This window comes from Rhincodon typus, chromosome 8 (genome assembly GCF_021869965.1).
Source record: "Rhincodon typus isolate 14 chromosome 8, sRhiTyp1.1, whole genome shotgun sequence".
Lineage (NCBI taxonomy): Eukaryota > Metazoa > Chordata > Chondrichthyes > Orectolobiformes > Rhincodontidae > Rhincodon > Rhincodon typus.
In genome coordinates, this window is record NC_063339.1 from 30,943,022 (window position 1) to 30,968,081 (window position 25,060).

At 41.1% G+C, this 25,060-nt stretch overlaps 1 protein-coding gene across 1 annotated transcript in view; it reads right to left on the reverse strand.

Annotated features, from left to right (window-relative positions):
• Window positions 1-25,060, reverse strand: part of mdga2a (MAM domain containing glycosylphosphatidylinositol anchor 2a) — a 570,544-nt gene that overhangs the window by 244,434 nt on the left and 301,050 nt on the right. The window contains exon 9 of the mRNA XM_048600082.1: window positions 23,704-23,973. Coding sequence (XP_048456039.1) covers window positions 23,704-23,973 — 270 coding nt within the window. The remainder of the gene's footprint in view (window positions 1-23,703; window positions 23,974-25,060) is intronic.

Here is a 25,060-nt window from a genome sequence, read left to right on the forward strand (position 1 = left end):
TTCCCCTCCCCCATTTCTGAAGAAAGGTCTGGGCCCGAAATGTCAGCTTTCCTGCTCCTCTGATGCTGCTTGGCCTGCTGTGTTCATCCAGCTCTACACCTTGTTATCTCAGATTCTCCAGCATCTGCAGTTCCTACTATCTCTGAAAACATATTGGACCTGATCTTAGCTCATGCAACTAATTGGGTTTTGAATTGTCCATTGCCAAGACAGCCTACATCTGTCTTTTTCATACCCACCATCTCTGTCCCTGTCTTGGCTTATCTTTACCCATGCTTTTGTTATCTCTGGACTCAACTTTCATGGATGGCATTTTATAACCATTTCAGACTTGAACTCAACTAAAACTCTACTGCCCTAATATCATAAATTTCACGAAGTCTTGTTCAACCAATAACTCTGTTCTTGTTCACATAATTTAGCCTTTGCTCCTAACTTTAAAATGATCACCTTTCTGCTGAAATCACTTTGTGTTTTCACCTACCCCCTCTCCATGTATGCCTCTCACCTTACCACCCTTCAATTCTTGTAACTCTGTTCTCTTGCTCTTCCTTACACCACCATTGGTGACCATGCCTTCTGCTAGCTCGTGCCTCCCTCTTTCCCTTGATGCCATTCCTTAAAAGCTACCACCAGAGTATCTCAAGCAGTTTGGCATCAGATTTTGTCTGATAACACTCCTGTGGCAAGAGTTGGGACATCTCATTATGTTAAGGGTGTTATATACAATTGCAGCACTTTACAGATATTCTTGACAGGTATGAAGTCAAGCACAGCTGTTCAAACTTCCTGCATAGGTTAAGCAGCATAATTAGCACTATTTGCTACAGCTCAGGAGAACTAACCTTTCAGAATTATTGAAAGCTGAGGTCAAGGAAATAAATGGAGATATTATGTAAATTTGCTTAGATCATTAATTTGCATATGTTAAGAATTTGCACATTGGAATTTGGATTTTGCCTTCGTCAAAACGTAGCTGGTTAGTAGCATGGAAAATAACCTAGCACTATTTTCTGCAGCCTTAATCAGCATAACCTATTTACAAATTGCATCCAACCTACACTCCAATCTGTGTAAAGTTCTCTTTGCATTTTCCAAAGAACATGCCTCACACTCAGTCTTAGAATATTCCCAACTGCAACACAGTTACATTTCCTTTGCAGCTTTTCTGTATGACTGGGTAAATATACAGCTTAATCACTTTACAGGCGGCAAGACACTGATGATACTCAGATTAAAGTAAGCTATTCTAACATTTTATGCAAATCCTTCCTGTATCAGATGATGTCCAAGACAAGGTCTGAATGACAAAGAAGAGTACGTTAATATAATTCATCATCCAAGTCCAATGCCACCCCAAGAATAAACTTAATTTTACAACTAAACCCTAGATTACATTTACTAGAAAAAAATCATAAGTTCAACAAGTTCACTCTGGCTCCTGGTGCACTGTGAAATGACTCAAGTAACTTCTCATTTGGATTTATCAAATGAATCATGTTTGATTCCAGAGCTACTGATTTTACAATGAGCCTCAGATTTCAACAAGGCAGCTGTGCTGAGTGCAGTGTGACAGCACAGAATAGAGATGGTAAACTGCAGGTATTGTTTTTTGTTTCACTTCCTTTCATAGTTTTAAGAAAGAGAGGAAACATCAGTGAGATCCAGGGTGATGAATTCAGTGCCACAAAAGTGGGCAACAATGATTTCTCACAATATACAGCAGTAAATATGATTTATCCAGACAGTGAGGGATAGCCTTTGCTTTCTCTGATCAGCTGAAATAAGCAGAAGTGGTTATGAAATTCAAAAGCTTGACGTGTTGTGTGGAGCTGTCGAGCGTTGAAGATTTTAATGACGCACAACTGGGAATGAAAAAATGGTGGGTGGAGACAGTGACTTCAGTTTATATCCAAGCTCAGTGTGCAGTAAGTTGACTGTAAGTTGTACATGATGATTAAAATAATCTGATCAGGCATCTGGTAAGGGCACAGGCAGTGTTGCTCAATGCTACTTGTATTTCTATTTTGTTGGAAGAGGGTGCAAGACGTTAGACTGTATGACATTATGTAGGATGGCATCACTGACACAGACATTTGACCACAAAGCAAACGTCACTGAAAAAGGACGACAAGAAGATCTGTCAGATGTGAGGGCTTGCCAGAAAATTTGCCAGGCCTTTGAGTGGACAGTACCTTTGACCCATATTTACTGAACAACATTGTGTAACCTCAGAATAACGCCAGTAATGTCATATTACAGGGTCATATCTAGTACCAGGTTACGAAGTTAACTGTTTTATATTGACCAAGCATGTGTACTGTACCAATGGAATGACTCATATCACAAAAAAATGAAACTGGTATTATTTACAATCCCTTGCACAATTCTCCCTGGTGTATTTCTTTGAGCTATTTCTTTTATCTCACTGATCCTCAGTTGTAATTCCCCAACTGTCAGTACTGTGAGACCATAGCCAATAAAACTTTTCCTTTATCCTGCATCATAATTCTGATATGTGATAGGAAAGATAATCAAGAAATTTACTGGGATGCTAGCAATTTGCTGAGGGCAGGGAGTCATTGAATCAGAAATCAATCCGCACGCCAAGTTTGAAAAGTATCTAAAAACATTCCCCAGGAAACTGCTGAGCGTAGAAGATTTTGGAGATGTTGCAGATGAAATAATTAAATATACAGGTGCAATATGGAGAATGCACCATGGATAAGAATCCATTTAAAACAAATGTGCTGAATATAGGATTCCTTCTCCACAGAAAAAGCTAAATGAGGAGATCTCTTTTCTTTGTGCACAATGGTGGGGCAAAATTTCTTAAAGACACTTGAAAACAATGCATAGAGGTGGTGTCAACTACAAACTAAATATACAGGGTTTTTTTTAAAGTTGGCTGCTCAAAAGCACAAGCATACAAAAATGACAGTTATTAAACAAACAGTTATACTCGAGTCAAAACATTATCTGTCTCTATCTCTGCAGATGCTGCTAGACCTATTGAGTTTCTCCAGCACTTTTTATGTTTCAAAAATGATAGAGCAGTAGGCTGGCTGGCCCATTGAGTTATGATGATTTATCAGTCATGGGACAGGTTCCACCAACCTGGACCTTGTAATCTCCTTACAGAAGGGACAAAAAAAAACAGATAAAAGCCTAAACTTTCAATAAGGGAGAAAAAAATGGATAATTTTACCTTTGGGCAATCAAATCTCACAAACTAGATTTATATTACAATTTAGCAATATCTTGTACAATTAAAGCCCCAGGTAGAAGCAGATCCAGCTCACTCTTGAAGAAACATAACGAAGCAGGATTCACAGTCCCAGCACCTTTGAGGAAAATAACCAAATAACATTCAATCTAGTTTTATGCTTACATAACTTGTAAATGTGACCTCTGGTGCTACCTAACCTATTGAGTTGAATTAATTGAATCCTGTAAACACACTCTTGGTCCCATTGCTATTTTATGAACCGAGATCAAATCGCCTGTGAGGCTTTTTTTAAAAGTATGGTTTATTCTTTATTATTAAAGTATGAGTTTATTTGCTAAGGTGCCAAAATATTGCCTATTTTATGAGCAGATCACAAATCTACAGATGCCTAATTAAGTTCTAGTACAAAAACATGAAGGTTTATTTGTTTTATAGTGTATTGTCTTGTGAATTAAATTTAAATCCATGCTTGCTTCGGTTAAGCCTCACATCTCTGGCCATGAACCTTTCAAGTGTAATGCTCTATAATTCTTTTGCAACAAACATCAGCTGTATGCATACTTAGTATTCGACTTGCCTCCATGCATAACCCAAAACTTTAATAAGTTTATAAAAATGAACAAACCTATCCTCCCAAAATAAGCTATGTATAAATATGTAGCAATTGAGCATCCTCTACTGTACTAACTTTCACATTTGTCTCTGTATCAACCTCAATCCCACAGATCATTTCCATAGTAGCTACATCTGGGTCATTAATGAAAATAATAAAGAGTAAAAACCATAGGATCAAGCATTGCAGGTTACCATGGTAACTGGTCTCTAAGCAGATCTAAATCTATTTACAACTTTCTGTTTTCAGCATCCAGCCAGCTCTCAATTCACCAGAACCACGATTGGATTCCTTAAACTTCTGGAGAGATGCCTCTTGAGAGGTACCTTATTAAATTCTTTCTGAAACTTCAGGTCAAAAATGTTCACAGGGTTACCTTCATTTACTTAACCTACTGATTTTACAGAACATTCCATAAAATTTATAAGAAGTGACTTAGTTTTCAGGAAGCTGAATGGCTGCCACACTGAATAACTTCCTTATCAGAGTAGTTGTGTTGAACATCAATAGGGGCAACAATGAGACACTTACTTATGACTGAAGACAGTTAATGAGCCCATAGTTTCCCAGTTAAGTCTCATCACTTGCGTTAAAATGTGGAACAATGTGAGCATCCATCCATCTAAGGGCACAGTCTCTAACTGCTGTGAGCCATTCAAGGTTTGAGCGAGGGAACCGCCTAATACCTGTCCTGTTTCACTGATATCATCACAGCATTTGACTAAGTGCGCAGAGAAGGTCTATTTAAGCTACTTGGAGAAAATTGGAAGCTTGCCAAAGCTTCTCAATATAGTCTCCTCTTTCCATGACAACCTGACAGATAGGGTCAGCTAGCAGAATAATATCAGAACACTTTAAGATTCACAGCGTGGTCAAACAGGGTTGTGCCCTGGCACTGGCACTCTTTGACACATTCTTTCTTCTCTTTGCTGTTACGTGCCTTCAGGCCATCCAGAGAGGGATGTCTATTTAGTAACCAGAATTGACAGAAAGCTGTTTAGCCTTGCTGTTCTGACATTTATGACATGGGTTTGCCAAGTCTTCATCCAAGAAATACTCTAGTTGACAATGCTACACTAGAATTCTATGAGGAACACCTTCAGACGAAAAGGACAAACTGTTAATTTGAACATTAGCATTTGGAAGATAAGGTTAATGGTCCTGGATGCTGTCATATTACTAGCTCTCACCATTGACTATGTGATGCTGGTGATTGTTGATAACTGCACATATCTTAGCTCCATAATCACCAGAAATTAGTCACTGAATGCTAAAATCGATGTGTGCATCACAAAAGCTGATTCTGTTATGACCAAGATGATGAAGAGAATGTGGAATAACAGCAACCTGAATGAGAACACCAATCTGTGAGTCTACTAAGCCTGAGTCCTCAGTGCAATCCTATAAGGTGATGAGAACAGGATGACATATGTGAGGCAGAAGAAAAGGCTGAACAGTTTTAACCTTCACTGTCTCCTGCTTATCTACAGCACCTTACATGAGGTAGAGAGGTATTGTCACTGGACTAATGCAGTAATGATCTGGGGACCTGGATTTGAATCCCATCATTGCAGATGCATGGAATTAGTTTTTTTTAAAATCTGGAAATAAAGGTCTCATGACAAGCGTGAAACTATTGTTGCAATAACCCATCTGGCTGATTAATTTCTTTTAGCAAATGAAATCTGGCCTACTTGTTACTCCAGACCCACATGGTTGATTGTTAACTGCCCTTGAAATGGTCTAACAATATTAAATCACAAAGAAATAAAACCAGGTAGGCCACTTGGGCAGTGGAAATGGCAATGTCAAACTCAGCCCTGTCAACAATACAAAGTCCTCTTAACTGGGGATCACCACCAAAATCGGGAAAGCGGTCTCATAGGCTAGTCAAACAGCAGCCTGATGCAGTCATAGTCATGAAATTGTACTTTACAGACAATGTCTCAAGAACCACCATGAACATCCCTGGGTATGTTCAGCAAGACTGACACAGCAGATGTGGCAGCATGTCACAAGTCAAGAAGGATTTGCCCTGACACTCCACAACATTGACTCCGGATCCTATAAATTGTGGCATGAAGTCAAATGAACAAGGAAAAAATTTGCTGATTATTACTACCATTTCCCAACCTCCCCCAGCAGATGAACCAGTACTCCTCCATGTTGAATAACACTTGGAGGAATCACTTTTGATGACAGAATGTATCTGGGTGGGGAACTTCAATGTCCATCACCAAGAGCAGCTCACAGCACCACTACTGACTGATCTGGTTGAGCCCTAAAACATATAGATGCCTCACTGGCTCAAGATCCATCTTCACAATGAACATACCCTCCATCATGCTATGTGGCACTACCACTGTGCTAAATGGGATAGATTTCAGATCGAGCAACGTAAGTCTGGCAATCCATGAGGTGTTGTGGACGATTAGCACAGCGTAATTGTACTCAGACACAATTTGCAACTTCACGGTCCCTCATATCCCTCACTCTACCATTACTGTCAAGCCAGCGAATCAATCCTGGTTCAATCAATAATTCAAAAAGGCATGTCAGAAGCAGCATCAGGCATGCCAAAAAGAAAAGGAGGTGCTAACCTGGTGAAGCTAAAACATAGGGCTACTTGCGTGTCAAACAGCATAGGAAACAATTGATAAACAGAGCTAAGCCATGACCAATGATTTTTACCCGTTTTAATTCACACTTAGAAACAAGCCATTTTTGAAATAACTCCACAGAGGACGGTATCCCGTCACCAAGTAACTCTTTATATACACACGAACACTCCTTGACTATAGAAATGCCTGTAATAGAGCCAAGTACCAGAATGACATTATCTCTGAAACTCAACCATTTTATGTCAGCCAGGCCCCCCTGACTGGACCAGATTAACAGCTCCAATCAGGGAACTCAGAATGATGACAGAAATCCCTGAGGCCCTGCTGGCTACATCCCTTCCCCATTGAGTCTGAGGACATAGGCTGGTCCTTTTTCTTGGAAAGCCTCCTGGGGTATTTTAGCACCGGGTCAGATTCCTCTGAATTGGCATCTGAAACAGGTGACAGATAATGCACGGGAGCTTACCTCTTGCGCCAGGAGCGCCTCAGTAGAATTTCACTCTCTCTTCTTCCGGTAGCAAAGCCATCATGTCCATCTCTGAATCCGAGGACTCACCAACACTCGGACATGGTAAACCATGGGTTCCAGCAGCTTTCCGACGGCTCCAAGGGGCAGCGTACATTTTGCTCCTGCACCGTTTGCGAATTCACCGCTTTCATATGGGCCTCATGCTTGTTTAGGACCGTTGCACCATCTCAAACCTTTTACCTCATGGTCCTGACCTCGAGCCAACCATGCCTCTAACCCATGTGAGGCCATTTCTGTGATTCTTACACCCTGTATCAAGCTGTCTCTCTCACTTGGCAGGGTCTTACATCGAGTTCCTGATGCCGTTTTACCCTCCCCACCAGGTCCGGGAAGATCAGACTTAACCTGGTAAGGAGTCTTCTCCCCATTGGAGCTATCCCTGTGGTTGCATGTGGGGTCCTCCTATAATCAAATAAGAACCATGACAGCTTGTTACCTAGCAAGGATGCAGGTTGTTCTTATATTCCAGCCTTCAAAGTTTGGACCACTTTTTCTGCCAGGCCATTGGATGATGGATGGTATGGAGCTGTCATTTTTTGTCAAATCCCATTTGATTTCAGAATAACCAAATTACCTGCTGGTAAACGATGGCCCATTATCTGCGACCAACACTTCTAGGACTCCATGTATTGCAAAAAATGCGTGCAGTTTTCTGTCATCATCCCAGTGATTGACAAATGGACACTATGCACATCCAACCACTTTGAGTGGGTGTCTACAATGACTAAGAACATTGAGTCCATGAAAGGACCTGCATAGTTGATTTGCAAACTGATTCCAAGGTTTACCCAGCTATTCCAACGTTGATACTCTGGGCATTGTCCCACCAACTGCCCAGGCCTGGCCACCGGACATAACTCCTCACCAACATTGCCATTTTGGAGGCCACTAGCTAGTCCAGGCGGAGTTCAGTTATTATTTAACAGTGACCTTTGCTCAAGACAACCACCTTTGATCCCCATAACAATAAGCCGTCCTCTACCATGAGTTGGTCTGTCTGAGCCCAAAAAGGTTTCAATTCTAGTTGTGATGGTCCTTTGGATTTCCCCATCAATATCAGTTGCTTCAGTTTGAAAAGGACTGGATCCATCTGTGTCCAAAGTCTGATATTGTCAGCTGTGACTGAAAACACGTCCAGAAAATGTAATATCATTACAGACTCTTCCATTGTATTGTATACCCTTTGGCCCACCAAGTCTATGCTGACCACCAAACATCAAACAACAGTAATCCCATTTACCAGCACTTGGTCCATAGCCTTCTACATCCTGACATTTTAAGTGCTCAACCAGATGCTTCTTAAATTATGCTCATGCAGCTACCTCTACCACCCTCTCAGACAGCATATTCTATATTCCTAACTCTACTGTTCCCATTTAGCCAGGAAACTAAACCTGCTTTAATGAGGAGCATGTAAGGAGCAGTTGTGAAGAAGAATCACATTAGTCTCATCATGTTAACTTTGTTTCTCTTTCCACAGGTGTGGTCAAACCTGCTGAGATACGAAGACCATCGCCAGGCATATCTCAAAAATGAGTTGTCAACTTGTTGAAGCTACCACATGGGGCTACATCCATGACCAATGGGCCAAATCAAAAGCCAGCTTTCCTGTCACATCCCGGTGTGAATGTGGTAGAAAACTGAACAAATAATTAAAGGGGTAGGAGGTTCCATGAAGACCTCCATCCTTAATGACGGTCGAGGACGTGAGTGTAAAAGAAATGGCTGAAGCTTTTGCAATCACCTTCACCCGGGGTGTTAAGACTATGGTCCACATCATCACAAATGCCAATAATCAGCCATTCTAATTAATTCCACACAATATCCATAAATAATTGAACTCACTGGATACAGCAAAGGCTATGAACTTCAACAATATTTCTTTATTCATTCATGAGATGAGGGCGTCACTGGCTAGGCAATATTTATTGCCCAACCCTAATTGCCGAGAGGCCAGTTGAGAGTCAACCACAGTGCTGTGGGTCTGGAGTCACATGTAGGCCAGACTAAGTAAGAATGGCAGTTTCTTTGCCTAAAGGACATTAATGGGTTTTTCCTGACAATTGGCAATGTATTCAAGATCATCATTAGATTCTTAATTCCAGATATTTTATTGAATTCAAATTCCACCATCTGTTGTGGCGGGTTTCAAATCCAGGTCCCCAGAATGTTATCTGGGTCTCTGGATTGACAGACCAGCAATAATATCACTAGGCCATCCCTTCCCTGACATCCTGGCTGTAGTACTGAAGGCAGAGCTGCAGAACTGGCTGTGCCTCTAACCAAGCTGCTCCAGTTAAGTCACAACACTGGCATCTAACCATAATGTGGAAAATTGGAAAGTGGAAAATTATGTCTTGTCAGGTCAAATCCAATCCAACTAATTACAACCCTCTGTACCCACTCTCAATCATCACCAAACTGACAGAAGTTGTTGTTGATACTGCTATAAAACAGCACTTATTCACCAATAACTCTCTCACTGATGCTTAGTTTGGGTTCTGCTAGGAGGAGCTGGCTCCAGATATCATTGCAGTGTTGGTCCAAACATGGAAAAACAAATTGAATCCAAGAGGTGAGATGAGAAATACTGCCGTTAATATCAGGACAGCATTTAATCAAATGTAACACCAACAACTTTAGAAAAATTGAAGCCAGTGGCAATTAGGAGGAAATCTCTTTAGCCAGCCAGAGTTGTACCTAGCACAACGGAAGGTACTTATTGATGTTGTAGGTCCAACACCTCCAGCCCAGGTTATTGCTATTGGAAAACATCAGGGAAATGTACATATCAAACCATTTCAGTTGCTAAAGCAATTGCTTTATTAGACCAGAAGTGGTGATATTCACTACCATCATACAGCATTGAATTCAACAAGTAACGCCTCAGAAATGAAGCCAGTCTTGCCTGCATGCAGCGAGACCCGAGCAACATTCAAGCTGGGGTTGATTAAGTGGTAAATAACATTCACACCACATGAGTGCCTGGCAACTGCCAACTGCAAGTGCCATGTAATCAAACTGATTTCCATTGATATTCAGCAGAGTTAACTGAGTTGCGTCTCCCACCATCAATATTTTGGGGTTTACCCACTGTCACAAAGATAAATGTTTTAGCTGTTAATTTTATTGCATATTCCTAGTTGCTCTTGAGATGGTGGTGGCCCTGCTGGGGTCAGGTCAGTGGACAGTAACTCCACAGTGAGTAATTTGTCTTCTGACTCCCCAAAGGCTATCCACCATCAACAAGACACAATCGAGGAGTCTGATTAAATACTCTCCATTCGCCTTGGAGAGCAAAGATCTAACAACACACAAGAAAATGAGCACCATTCAAGACTTGACTGGCACCCCATCCATTGCTTTAATATTTCTTCTCCAACCACCAGCAGATACTGGCAGTAGTGTATAACAATAACAAGCTACATTGCAGCAACTCACCAAGGCTTCTTTAACAGCGTCGGGTGAACCCAAATATTCTACTATCTAAATAAACAAGGGCAGTAGTGCATTGCAACATCAACATGTGCAAGTTCCCCATAAACTCAGAAACCATCCCAACTTGAAATTGTGTCATTGTTTCTTCATCATTGCTGAGTCAAAATCTGGAACACCATAAGAGCATAACACTAGGAACACAAGTAAACATTCAGCCCCCTGTGCCTGATCTGCCATTTGATATGACCATGGCTGATCTCATCTCAGCTTCAACTCCACTTTCCTGGCTGCTCTCCATAAGCCTTCAAACCATTACTACTGAACAATGTGTCTATCTCTTCTTTAAATTTGCTTAACATCCCAGTATTCACCACACTCTGGAGTAGTGAATTCCATAGATTCACAACACTTTGACAGAAGTAATTTCTCCCCATCTCTTTTTTTTTTAAATTACTACCTCTTATCATAAAACAATGGCCTCTCATTCTAGATTGTCTCATATGAGGAAACATCATTTCTACATCTACTTTGTCAATCCCATTTGGCATCTTATATACCTCAACTAGATATCCTCCCATTCTTCTAAAATCCAGAGAGGCCTGAACTGCTCAATCTCTTTTTGTAAGACAAACCCCTTCTATGGAACCAATCTAGTGAACCTCCTCTGAACTGCCTCTAATAAAACTACATCCCTCCTCAAGTAAGGCGTCCCCAAAATTGTACACAATTCTCATTGCCACAGTGTGCATATATCTACATCATGTGGCCTGTAGCAGTTCAAAATGGCATCTCATCGCCACCTTCTCAAGGGCAAAATGAAAAGGGAATAAACTTTATCCTTACATCAATGCTCACATCCACTGCAGATGAAATAAAACACTTAATTAATTCATCTGAGACCCTGACTGCAGAATAAAAGCAGCTTAATGACAGTTATATGTGTTGATGCTGTTTGTAAATTTTCCAACATGGATGGGCTATCATAGACCAGATGGTATGTCTCATGCATATTAACTTGATGGTGCGTAAACTTTCCTTGATGTTTGATGGAGCAGCACATGCAACATTTTTGCGCATGAGAAAATAAAATGTTTTAATGAGAAGCCATTTTGTTCAAGGTGCAACAAAATGATGGGCATGTTATGTCCACTAAAGAGTGAACTACATTATTAAAAATTGAAAGACAGGTTGGAAAGGACTCTTTCATTTTACATCCATGATACTGACCACATAATGATCTATGGAATCGTTAATTAACAAGTTCCACTGCAGAGGTCCCAGTGCCACTGTACAGCAGGAAACACCTGCTCATATGAATAAGTTGGCACTATTTCAGTGGGAGGTCAAATTTAAGCAGCTTTAAATTGAAATCCCAGGATGTATTCCTATGTAACCTTACTGATTGCCATGCTGACAGGAAAAAAATCATTAATGAAGCCAGCGTCAAGCTGCTAATAAAGCTTTATGAACTGAGACAGCTTACAGGCTATAGCACCATACTGCGTTCAGCTATGCTGGGAGTTCAACATATCCTTCTGTCTTTATTGTTAGATATTTCAAACATTTCTATTCACAGAGTGGAATAGGTGTAAATTCTTTATTGGAGTAATGTTGACTCAACTGGAATCTTTTATTATGAGCCATATTTCCAATCACATTGAGATTCTCACTCCACCCCCTCCTTTTTCAGAAAACCACGGAGCTCCGCATTTCAAGACAGGAGATTCTGCTCAGGGCTCCTTCAGATATGCAAAACTATAATTCCATTCTAATAGCTACCTCAAGTGGGGAACTGTCAGGGGAAGACAAATAATGTCCCTTTTCCATAGCAGTGAGCTGCTGTATTTTGAAATTCAAAGGCCCAGAATTGCAGACAGCCACCGACAACTGTTGTCAAACAGTAAGTACAGAAGGTAAGTGGAAAGTAAGTGGAACGGTGAATGAGGGTTATCGGGTCAGGGTCAGGGGGAATGATGTAAGTGGTTTGGAGGAGTTTTAATTGAGGGTCTGTGAGTTTAGTACAGGTGTCAGTTGTATAGTTACTCATGGGTAGTTGAACTTCTCCTGAGTAATTATTTTACTTAATTTAGAATTTTAGAATAGAATGAGATAATGTTTCAAAATAAGGTAGTTCATTTTGAGACAGGATGATAAATTTGAATAAGGGAAACTATGAAGGTGTTGACAAACCAATTGACTATGGTGTGCTGGAAAATTTTATTAAAAAGTATGACTGTACACAGACATTGGATAGTCTTTAAAGAACTAGTACATAGCTTACAGCAACCATACATTCTTTCAAAGTGCAAAAACTCCCTAAAAGGGCAGTCAATCATGACTAACAAAAGAAGTTCAGGACTATATAAGATTAATAGAAAAGGCCCATGAAATTGGCAGAAATAGCAATAATTCTGAGGATTTGGAGCTTTTTAAGGCACAATGAAAGGAGAACCAAGAAACTGTTAAGGAACGGAAGAATCACAAATGAATGTAATCTATCAAAAAAAGCATAAAAATGGATGATAAAAGCTTCTATATGTCTATAAAATAGACCAGTTGCAAAAAAATTGCCTTGGAGGTAGAAGACAGAGGATGGTGGTGGAGGGTTGCTTTTCAGACTGGAAAGCTGTGACCAGCGGGGTACCGCAAGGATCAGTGCTGGGTCCACTGCTTTTGGAATTTATATGAATGATTTGGATGTGAACATAGCAGGTATGGTTAGAAATTTTGCAGATGGCACTAAATTTGGTGGTGTAGTGGACAATGAAGAAGGTTACCTCAGAGTACAATGAGACCTTGATCAGATGGGCCAATGCACTGAGGGGTGGCAGATGGAGTTTAATTTATATCAATGTGAGGTGTTGCATTTTGATCAGACAAACCAGGGCAAGACTTATACAGGTAATGGTAGGGCCCTGGAGAATGTTAAACAAAGAGACCAAAGGTGCAGGTGCGTAGTTCCTTGAAAGTGGAGCCGCAGGTGGACAGGGTGGTGAAGAAGGCATTTGGCACGCTTGCCTTTATTGGTCAGTGCATTGAGTATAGGAGTTGGGGTGCCAAGTTATGGATGCAGAGAACAATGGTGAGGCCACTTTAATAATTCTGTATTCAATTCTGGTTTCCCTTCTATTGGAAAGATGTTGTTCAACTTGAAATGGTTCAGAAAAGATTTACAAGGATGTTGCCAGGGTTGGAGGGTTTGAGCTATCGGGAAAATATTAAATAGACTGGGGCTTATTTTCCTGGTGCATCAGAGGCTAAGGAGTGACTTTATAGAGGTTTATAAAATTATGAGGGGCGTAGATAGGATAAATAGCTAAGGTCTTCTTCCCTCCTTTGGGGAGTCCAAAACTAAAGGGCGTAGATTTAAGGTGAGAGGGGAAAGATTTAAAAGACACCTGAGGGGCAATGTTTTCATGCAGAGGGTGGTCCATGTATGGAAAGAGCTGCTAGAGGATATGGTGGAGGCGGGTACAATTACAACATTTAATGGATGGGTACATGAATAGGAAGGGTTTAGAGAGATATAAGCAAAATGCTGGCAAATGGGACTAGGTCAGTTTAGGATATCTGCACAGCATAGATGAATTGCACCGAAGAGTCTGTTTCCACGCTGTACAACTCAATGACTCTATGACCCTATAATGACTGTTTGTTGATCACAAACGAGTCAGGACAATTTATAACAGTGAATAGAGAAATGGCAGAGACACTAAATGCTTACTTTCTGTCCGTTTTAATGGACAAAGATATACAAAATCTCTCAGTATTAGATATTTAAGTGACGAGAGAGAAGAAGTTGATGAAAATTAGTATCATTGAATCCGTACAGTGTGGAAACAGGCCCTTCAGCCCACAAGTCCACACCAACCCTCAGAGCATCCCACTCAGATCCATCCCCCTATAACCCACGCATCTCTAAACATTATAGGCAATTTAGCATGGCCAATCCACCTAATCTGCACATCTTCGGACTGTTGGAGGAAACCGGAGCACCCAGAGGAAACCCACACAGACAGGCATCTGAGGGTGGAATCAAACCCAGGTACCTGGTGCTGTGAAGCAGCAGTGCTAACCACTGAGCCACCATGCCACCCAATAGTAAGATTGTACTAGAGACATTAATGGGCCTTAAAGCTAATAAATCCTCAGCACCTGATGGTTTACATCCCAGAGTGAAGGAGGTGGCTATAGAGATATTTGATGCATTGATGATTATCTTCCAAAATTCTATACATTCTGGAATGATTCCTCTGCTTTGGATGGCAGCATACATCACCCCATTATTTAAGAAGGAAGGGAGAGGGAAAACCGCAAAAGTAGTGACTTTCTAGCCTTAAACCAGTAGTAGAGGAAATGCTGGAATTTATTATAAAGGATTGGGTAAATAGGCACTTGTACAATTATAATGATCTGTTTGGATATATTCAGCATGCATTTGTGAATGGGGAAGAGTGTTTGCCAAACTTAGTGTTGTTTTTGGAAATGTTACTAACAAATTGATAAAGGACAGTTGATGGATGTAGTATACTTAGATTTCCAGAATGCTTTGATAAGGTCCCCCACAAGAGCCTAGTTAGAAAAATTAAAGTACATGGGATAGAAGCTAACATATTGGCATGGATTAGTGTTGCTAACAGACAGGAAACAGAGAGTAGATTTTGGTGGATCATTGTCACCTTGGCAAGCTGTGACTAACAGCTAGAACTCTGACTGGAGGGATCCACATCACTCCAACCCAAACCCCACCGCACACCCCCCCAACACTTTGGCCCTAAACCCCCAGGCGATTCATGGATAAGTACATGAATAAGTAAAGTTTAAAGGGATATGTGCCAAGTGCAGGCAGGTGGGATTAGTTCAGTTTGGGATTATCGTCGGCATGGACTAGTTGGAACAAAGAGTCTGTTTCTGAGCTGTATGACTCCACGACTCTATGACTAACATCTATGGAGCTGCAGAACTTATTGCGACCCACTCCTTGGACTACAGAGTCATGGATCCCCAAGTGAGAACACACCAATCAGTGCCTGATCATAGCCAATCCCCTGAACTGCTACCAGAGGCTGACTTTCACTGTTGGGACCCAGTGACTGACAAGTGTCTCTTCAGACTTCAGTGGGGATTACTCCCCAAATACTTTGAGACATGGCAGCTTCTTGTTGCACACGTAGTGTGTTTTCCGAATAAATTGTAGGCACATGGGTCAGGCATGAGATTGATGTAATTCTTGAGCATACAAGAAGTTACGTAATCCCTTCAATGAAGATTGGCGACCATTAAGGCAAGCTTCTTGGTTGTCTGACTATGCTAATAGGCATAGCAAGACATAGCATGAATACACAAGCATGCACGTAGGTACGAAGTAAGAGCCACCTGTCCCTGTGCACAAAGTCTCATCATTTAGAACCCTATCAGATCCTGCTCTACCTAACTCATGAGAAGGCCCTTTTGCTAAATGATTCAGCAGCTAAATAATTAACACACAATTCCAACTCAAATATTTGATTAATCCAGTGCTAAATATGCAAGGGAGTTCCTCAAGGGTTATTACTAAAACTTGTGTTTTCTGGCCCCATGGAATGCTCCTCCTGCAATATATGGGAAATCAGGGCCGGGAAATCAGGGCCATTTCCAGTCTCCATGGTAACCATGCATGTGTTCAGCTGCAGCTCTTAAATAGCTGCATGGTGTGGCTAGAGTTGTGGGTGGATACACTACGGGGCATCCACTAGGCTGAGACCATCATAGATAGCACAGTTAGTAAGTTGGTCACACAACAAGTAAGATTACTCAGGCAGAAACAGTTGGGTGACAGCCAGGAAGAATTGTTAACAGGGACAGGCAGTGCAGGAGTCCCTTTTGGTCATTCCCCTCTCAAACAGGTATAACTGTTTTGAATGTTGGCCTCTCAGGGAAAAGCAACAGCAGCAACCAGATCAGTGACACCATAACTGGCTCTGCTGTACAACAGGGAGGGTAAAAGTGTCGGTGAGCAGATTCTATACATAGGGACACAGACAGGCATTTCTGTGGCTGCGAGTGAGACTTCAGGATGGTGTGATGCCTCCCTGGTGCCAGGGTCAAGGATGTCTCTGAGTGTGCACAGGATGTTCTGAAGGGGGAGTGTGAGAGTCCCTAACGGTACTAGTAACACAGGTAGAAAGAGGGATGAAGTCCTGCAAAGGGAATTTATGGAGTTAGGTAGAAAGTTGAAAAGCATGATGTCTAGGTTTGCAATCTTGGGATTACTCCCCATGCCACGTGCTAATGAGACCAGAAATAGGAAGATAACATGGTTGAATGAATTGGCTAAAGAGCTGGTATAGGAGGGAGGGCTTCAGATATCTAGATCATTGGGATCTCTTTTAGGTCAGGATCCACAAGAAGGATGAGTTGCATCTAAACTGGAGGGAACTAATATCCTTGCAGGGAGGTTTATTAGTGCCGCTCAGGCGTGTTTAACTTATGTGGTGGGGGTTGCAGGAACCAGAGCAATAGGTCAACATGTGGAGTAATTGAGGAGAAGCTAGAGTTTAAGTCAAGTAAGTCTAACAGGAAGAACAGGCAGGGCCAGGTTAATAAACATGGCAGGTCTGGCAGTCTGAAGTAGATTTATCTTAATGCAGATGAGCTTAGAGCCTGAATTATTGCATTGGGCTACATATGGTAGCCATTATAGAAACAAGTTGAGTGAAGGGCACAACTGGCAACTCAACATTCCAGGGTTTAGATATTTCAGATGAGATAGAGAGGGATGTTAAAAGGGTGGTGGACCTTTACTACTGATTGAGGAGAATGCCACAGCTGCACTAAGATGGGACATCCTGCAAGGCCATATGGGTTGAACTCAGGAATAGAAAAGGTGCAAACACTAAGATGGGCTTATACAATAAGCCTTCCAATAGCCAGCAGGAAATAGAACAACATATATGTAAACAAGTCATGGAAAGATGTAAAAACACCAGGGTTGATTTTAACTTTTGCAGTATTTACTGGGACTCCCTTAGTGTCAGGGGTTTGGATGGAGCAATTTTTTTTTAGGTGCATCCATGACAACTTTCTTGAAACAAAATGTAGATAATCCAATTAAGGAAGGGGTCATACAAGACCTTATATTAAGGGAATGAGCCTGCAGGTTATTGAAATTTCAGTGGGGGAGCATTTTGGGAACAGTGATCATAATTCCATAAATTTCTAAATAGTGTTGGATAAGGATAAGACTGGCCCCGAGGTCAAAGTGCTAAACTGGGGGAAGGAAAATTATAACTGTATTAGGCAGGAACTGGGAAAATTAGGTTGGAGGTGGATGTTTGAGGAAAAATCAGCATTTGACTTTTGGGAGTCTTTTAAAGGCCACTTGATTGGAGTTTATGACTGGCACATTCCTGTGAAGATGAAGGATAAGGATGGCAAGATTTGGGAACCTTGAATGATAAGACATATTGAAAGTTTGGTAAAAAAGAAAACAGGAAGAATACCTAAGGATTAGGAAACTGAAATCAAACAAGACCCTTGAGGATTATAAAGGAAGCAGGAAAGAACTTAAATTTGGAATTAGGAGGGCTACAAGGATCCATGTAAAGTCCTTAGCAAGTCGGACTAGGGACACTCCCAAAGCATTTTATATCTATATTAGAAGTGAGAGGGTAGCTTGGGAATCGATAGTTCCAGTCAAGGATAAAAGGTGGAAATTTATGTGTGCAGCTAGAGGAAATGGGCGAGTTCCTTAATGAGCACTCTGCATTGGTGTTCACCAAGGAGAAGGACATGGATGATGATAGAATTAGTGAGGAGTTTGTTGATATTCTGGGGCATTTCGCTATTAAGAAGGAGGAACCAATGGGTGCCTTGAAATACTTTAAATAGATAAGTTCCCTGGGTCTGATGGGATCTATCCCAGGATATTGAGGGAGGCAAGGAAGGAGAGTGCTGGGGCCTTGACAGAGATCTTTGGTTCCGCTTTAGCCACAGGCGAGATCCCAGAAGGCTGGAGTACAGCCACTGCTGTTCATTTAAGAAAGACAACAGAGATAATCTAGGAAATTATAGGCTGGTGAGCCTCACATCAGAGATAGGAAAATTATTGGAGGAGAAGATTCTTAGGGACAGGATTTACTTGTGTTTGGAAAATAATGGACTTATTAGGGATAGTCACCATGACTTCTTGTGGGAGAGGTCTTGTCTCACTAATTTCAATGAGCTTTTGGAGCAAGTTACAAATATGATGATTGAGGGTAGGGCAATGCATGTTGGCTACACCGACTTTACTGAAGCATTTGATAAAGTCCCTCATGATAGGCTGGTACAGAAGATTAAATCACAAGGGATCCATGTGAGTTGGTTTGTGGGATACAAAATTTGCTTGGTCATAGAATAAACTGGGTAGTTGTGGAGGGGCGTTTTTCTGACCGAGGGTCTGTGACCAGTGGTATTTTGCAAGGATCGGTTTGGCACCTCCATGTTTGGAGGTGATTTGGATAAATTGTAGGTGGTCTGATTAGTCAGTTTGCAGATGTAATGAAAAATGGTGGATATGTGGATTGTGAGGAAGGCTGTCAAATATAGATCAGTTGGAAAATTTGACTGAGAAATGGCAAATGGAGTTTAATCCAGACAAGTGTGGTGATGCATTTTGCGAGATCAATTGCACGAGGAGTATTGGGTGTACAGGGATCTTGGGGTGCAAGCCCAAAGCTCCCTGAAAGTGACAAAGCAAGTGGATAAGGTGGTAAAGGAGGCATGTGATATACTTGCTTCATCCGTTGGAGCATTGAATATAAAAGCTGACAAGTGAGGCTGTATAAGACTTCATGGTAGGCCATATTTGGAGAATTGTGTGCATTTCTGGTTCCAACACTAAAGGAAGGGTGTGGAGCCCCTGGAGAGGGTGCAAAAGAGGTTTACCAGGATGTTGCCCTGAGTGGAGTCTATTAGCTATAAGGAGAGGTTGGACAATCATGTATTGTTTTTGCTAGAGTTTTGGAAGCTAGGGATGACCTGATAGAAGCATATAAAAATATGAGAGACATGGATAGGATGGATAGTTGAAGTCTTTTTCCAGGGTAAAAATGTCAAATACTAGGGGGCACAGGTTTAAGACGTGAGGGGAAAGTTTAAGTGAGATGTGTAAGGCAAGTTTTTTAAACATAGGGTGATAGGTGCCTGGAATCTGCCTCCAGGGGAGATGGTAGAAGCACACATGATAGCAACGTACAAGAAGCATTTAGACCGACCCATGAAAAGGCAGGGAATGGAGGGATAAGAACCATGTGCAAGCAGATGGGACCAGTTTATAATGGCATCATGATCAGCAAAGACCTGTTCTAGTGCTGTACTGTTTAATGTTTCATGTTTCTCCCATTTAGCTTTTTGTCAATCTTTATTTCGTCTCACAAGGCAGCGTCAGGAAATAGGGTTTGAACTAACAGAGGCCATTAAAGACAACAGTTTACTTGAAGTTTGGGCTAAAATGCACCTCTTCAACCCTGGGGAGCCCAAACAGCAAGAGAAACAAAATTAAGGGAGGGGTAAACATCGAATAGCAGCAGACAGCCACAGCTGGCCAGGAGGAGGTGACTGCCCAGAGCCATTTGGTTAGCAGAATCAGCACTATCTGCGGAGAGAGAAGCTCAGTATACATTACCAGGCAAGGACTTGAACGGAAGTTCTTGACCTGAAATGATCACTGTTTTTCACTTCACATACTGCCAAATCTGGTGAATATTTCCAGCTTCAGCTTCTTCAGGCTTCATTTCAGATTTCCGGTGTCCATAGTATTTTAACCTTTGTCCTGTAGGCCAAAGGGAGATGAGGCCTCCTGGTATTATCACTAGGCTATTAATCCGGAGACCCAGGTAATGTTGTGGGGACCCAGATTCAAATCCTTCTGTGGCAGATTGTGGAATTTGAATTCAATAAATGTCTAGAATTTAAAGTCTAATAATTACGAAGAAACCATTGTCGATTGTCAGGAAAAACCCATCTGGTTCGCTAAAGTCCTTTAGGGAAGGAAAATGCCATAGTTACCTGATCTGACCTACATGTGACTCCAGACTCACAGCAATGTTGTTGACTTTCAACTGCCCTCTGGGCAATGAATGCTGGTCTAGCCAGTAATGCCCATATCCTGTGATTGAATAAAAATTAGAATCTCCTGGCTGTACTTTTCATCACTCACTCCATCAATTCAGTTGTGTTGCTTCACATTAGCTCACCTTTTGCCTCATCCTCTACTTCCCTAGGCCTTCCTCTTTCTCTTAGCGTTTCACCTTGTTCCACTTTCTCAGCACTCATTCCAAATATTTGTTCCTTACTGACAGGAATATCATAAAAAAATTCTCACAAGTTCTGTTTTCTTCCCTCAGCCTCTGTCATTGCATAACTTTGGATCTTTCAGTACATGATGAGCAAACATTAAACACTGGGATGACAGAAAGTCACTTTATAGACCACTGTCTGTGCCCTAGCTACCAAAACTGTCTCTCTTCCTGTCACCTATTTGAAAATGAAACAGACTGTTGACAACAATGGCCTCATGTATAATTCTGGGACAAGTTCACAACCATATGCTCATTCAACCACTTGCTTAGCATATTCCCATCTCCATCATATTGCTCAACTTGGCACCTGTCTCACCTCACTGGCTGCCATTTATGCCTTCATTATCTCTAACATTGACCGCTACAACTCACTCGAAGGTGACCTTTCATATTTTACCCATGATAAACTCAGTTATCCTAAACTCTGCTGCCTGTGTCCTGACTCGACCATATCCCATTTTCCCATCACCTCTGTGCTTGCTGATCTACATTGGCTCCCATTCAAACAGCATCACGATTTGAAAATTTTCATCCTTTTTTCTTTTTAACATCATCAACGCCTCAACCTTCCCTTTGGGTTCCATGCCCACAACCCTTCATGATATCTGCAATACCTATTTCTGGCCTCTTGAGCAACTTTGATTTTAATTGTTCTACTATGGCCTTCCTTCACTTGCCTAAATCTCAAGCAGAAACAAATTGCTGGGAAAAGCTCAGCAGGTCTGGCAGCATCTGGGGAGAGAAATCTGAGTCAATGTTTCAGGTCCGGTGACCATTCTTCAGAATTACACCTAGATCTCAAACTTTGGAACTCACTTCCTAATCCTTTCCACTTCACTTCCTCCTCTAAGGCTCTCCTTAAAATCCATGTCTTTGACCACGATCTTAGTCACCTGACCTAACATCTCCTCACAGGGCTTAGTGAGATATTTTTGAGATGTGTTTGACACTGTTCCTGGAGACCATCTGACTTATGGTGCTTAATAAATATACGATTTTATTGACGTTGAACTCCCGCACCTTGCCAGGATGTTGAGTCTATAATGGGTTCAACAATGATAATCTCAAAACATGAGGTACTTAATTTTTTTTTCTATCTGGACACAACGACAACCACTTCAACGTCATTTTTGGCACAGATGTTAATGACACAAAAACCTTTAGCAGAAGCTAAAGCTCAGTTACAGCCAACAACCCTCACCCCACTGCGTGATATTTATACAATAATGTTTGAATATGTGGAGACTCCTGTTGCCAAATTAAGGCTACGTTGAATAATTAAAATCACAGACAGAAATTGATGATTGTTTGTGTCCTTAATCCAGGCTCTCACCAATGCAAAACTGCACACAACACTATTAATGTTATTTAAAATGATTGCACCAATGCCACAGACATCTGTTCTTCAGTAAATGATGTTTTGACATCAATACCTCAGTACAACATTGAAATCACAATGCCCTATTTGTTAATGCTTGATGTTGAGACACCCTAGAGGATGAGGTCGGGGTATTTTACTAGATTCTTAGATTAACACAGATAGAACCTGGATCTTTCTTAGATTTGATGACCCAGTAATGTGCTGTTCAGCATTTTAAAACAGACCATGAACACTGACATTCCAAAAATTGACTCATCCTATCTCAATACCTGTCTTCAGTACCCATGAAAAGCTGCTTTGGTTTCCTAAGTAATGCTCAAACATAACTCATTCCATGAAGGAAAAATCATTTCCATGAAGGAAAGAAAAGGTCTCACTAACATCTTAACACATTATAACCATGAACCTTGAAAAGGTTTATAAATGTCATCCCCATCTCGAGACTAAAATCTGCCTTTTTACTTGCTACCATCTGTCGCTTATAGTTCCAGTAATTAATTTTAACAATGGTTGTTAATTCAATTTATTTCAATTCTGGGCTTGTATTTCAGTCTTCAGGCAGGAGAATGTACCTTTACTCTGCTGCTACTATGTGTTATAATAGCAAGAAGGTGAAAATAATGCCAATGGCAGTCAGAAGTGGAAATGAAACTATGGACTGGATTTTATGAGAGTCACAATCCTGGCCCCCCGCTAGCTTAAAGTTCAGGGACAATCTATGTATTTTCCCGATAGCTTCCCTGCAGCAATTTAACACGGGGAGCATCATCAACTGCTTTAAAGCAAGACCTCAGGCTCTGCAGGACACCCATTTTAGAAAGCTACCCACTAATCGACAGCTCTGTAGACCCACCAACACCAGCAGTAGCATTGGCAACTGTAGGGATCCTCACCGTGCTGGGGATTTCAAAGAAATCTGGTCTTGGGTGTCTCATAAGAAAATGATAGGGGTCAAGAGTAGGCTATTCAAGCCTTCAAATCTGCTCCTCTATTGAGTTCAACATCCTAATCCTGCCATCCCCTAATATTCCATTTCCCATTTAGGCATAGAGCAATACCCATCTCTTTCTTGAAAACACAAAACGTTTTGACCTCAACCACTTTCTGTGGTAATGAATTCTACAGGCTCACCAGTCGCTGGGTTTCTCCTCAACTCAGTCCTATAAGGTTCAAGAGGCTGGGATGGGAACTGATGATACTTCCTTAGGGCATAGTTCCCTGTAAAAGAGGCTCTTCACAGCAATTAGGCAGACCAGCCGGGGAGTTAAAGGCTTCTTGTGGGATGTGCTCCCCCCTACCCACCCTAGTCATGGGTGAAATATCAGTGGTGGCAGATAGAGCCCATAAGTGGCCATGAAATGATGATTTCATGTTCTCAATAGCTCCAAGGAAAGTGTAAAATCTAGTCCTATACTTCTTGGTTGCAAACTCTCTACAAAATGATTCTGCTAGGTGAATTGGACAAATGCAGGAAAAGAAACATTTTTACCATGCTAAATTAAGACAGCAGGGGAATAAGATGCAATCTGTAATATAAATGTATCACATTAATGACATTTCAGATGAATACCTGTCACAAGGAAACTACACGTGCCAGCGCCAGCTTCATTGATTATGCTGCAGTTGTAAACTCCATAGCTGTCTTTGGAAAGATTGTCCACTCTGATCTGCGTATAATCCTGTGACTCAAATCGCCCCGTTAATAAGATCTTATTGCCCAGCTTCCATTCGAAGGTCAAAACGCGGGTTGGGTAAGCTTTCAGCACTCTGCAAGTCATGGTAATGCTCCTGCCTTGACCCTGTCGAATCTCCAGAAATGTAGGCTCCACACTTGGTGGGTCTGCAAAAGGGAAAGACAGGTTTGAATCAATGTGTTAATTTTGTGATAAGGTTTCTTAATGGTAAACAGAAAACGTAGATAAAGTACCAATTAAAAAAAATTCAAGGAAGTATCCAGTGAAGTAATCTATGGAGATGATTACGAACAATTAGCAATATATCCAATTAAGACATATAAAGGTAATGATATCCTTTCGATAACAAAACTGATTGAAAAGGAAGAAAAAGTTGCATTTTTCTAGCACCTTATCAAACTTATCAGAAATATTTAGAAGTATTTTAGAAATATTGGCCAGAATTTGCTGAAAAAATGCATTTGATCAACACACACCATTATAAATCTGTATGTTGACCAGTACATGGTGTTGAGGAAGAGATACCATATAAAGTTTTAGCAAATTAAGCTGGAGAAATAGAGGGAGTGGAAATGGGAGAACAGTTTTGTAATAATCATAATTCGGTCAGTTTTAAGAAATTTATGGAACAGAACAAAATAGAACAGGAGTCAAAATTCTACATTTGGGGCAAGGCCAATTTTCTAAGCATGTAGATTTAGCAAAAGTGTTCTGCAAACAGTTACTTGTAGGTGAATCAGCAGCAGAGGAGTGGGAGGCATTCAAAGGGGAGATTCAAAGAATTCAGAACAAATATGCTGTCACAATAAAAAAGCATGAAACACACAAATTTAGGGCCACCCAGGGTGTTAAGCAGTTTACAGGGTACGGTAAGTCAGAAAAGAAAAGCTTATGTGTGACACCAGAACTGAATACTATAGAAAGCTGGGAGAAGCATAGACAATATAGGGCTTAAACTGGTATGAAAATTAGGAAAGCAAAGGGGGAGCAAGAGAGAATAATGACAAGCAAAATCAACATGAATTCAAAGATGTTTTATGAATTGAGGAAAGACTAAGGCCGATAAAAGACCAAAAATTAATCTGTGTAGAGGCAGAAGACATGGGAATAAAAACAAAGACCGTGCTTTCTGTGTTTTTGTGTTTTTGTTGTCATTGATGTGGGTTTAATATTTAAGGATATTTTGCGCCTGTCTTCACAAATAAGGCGGATGATGCAGATGATGTGTTTAAG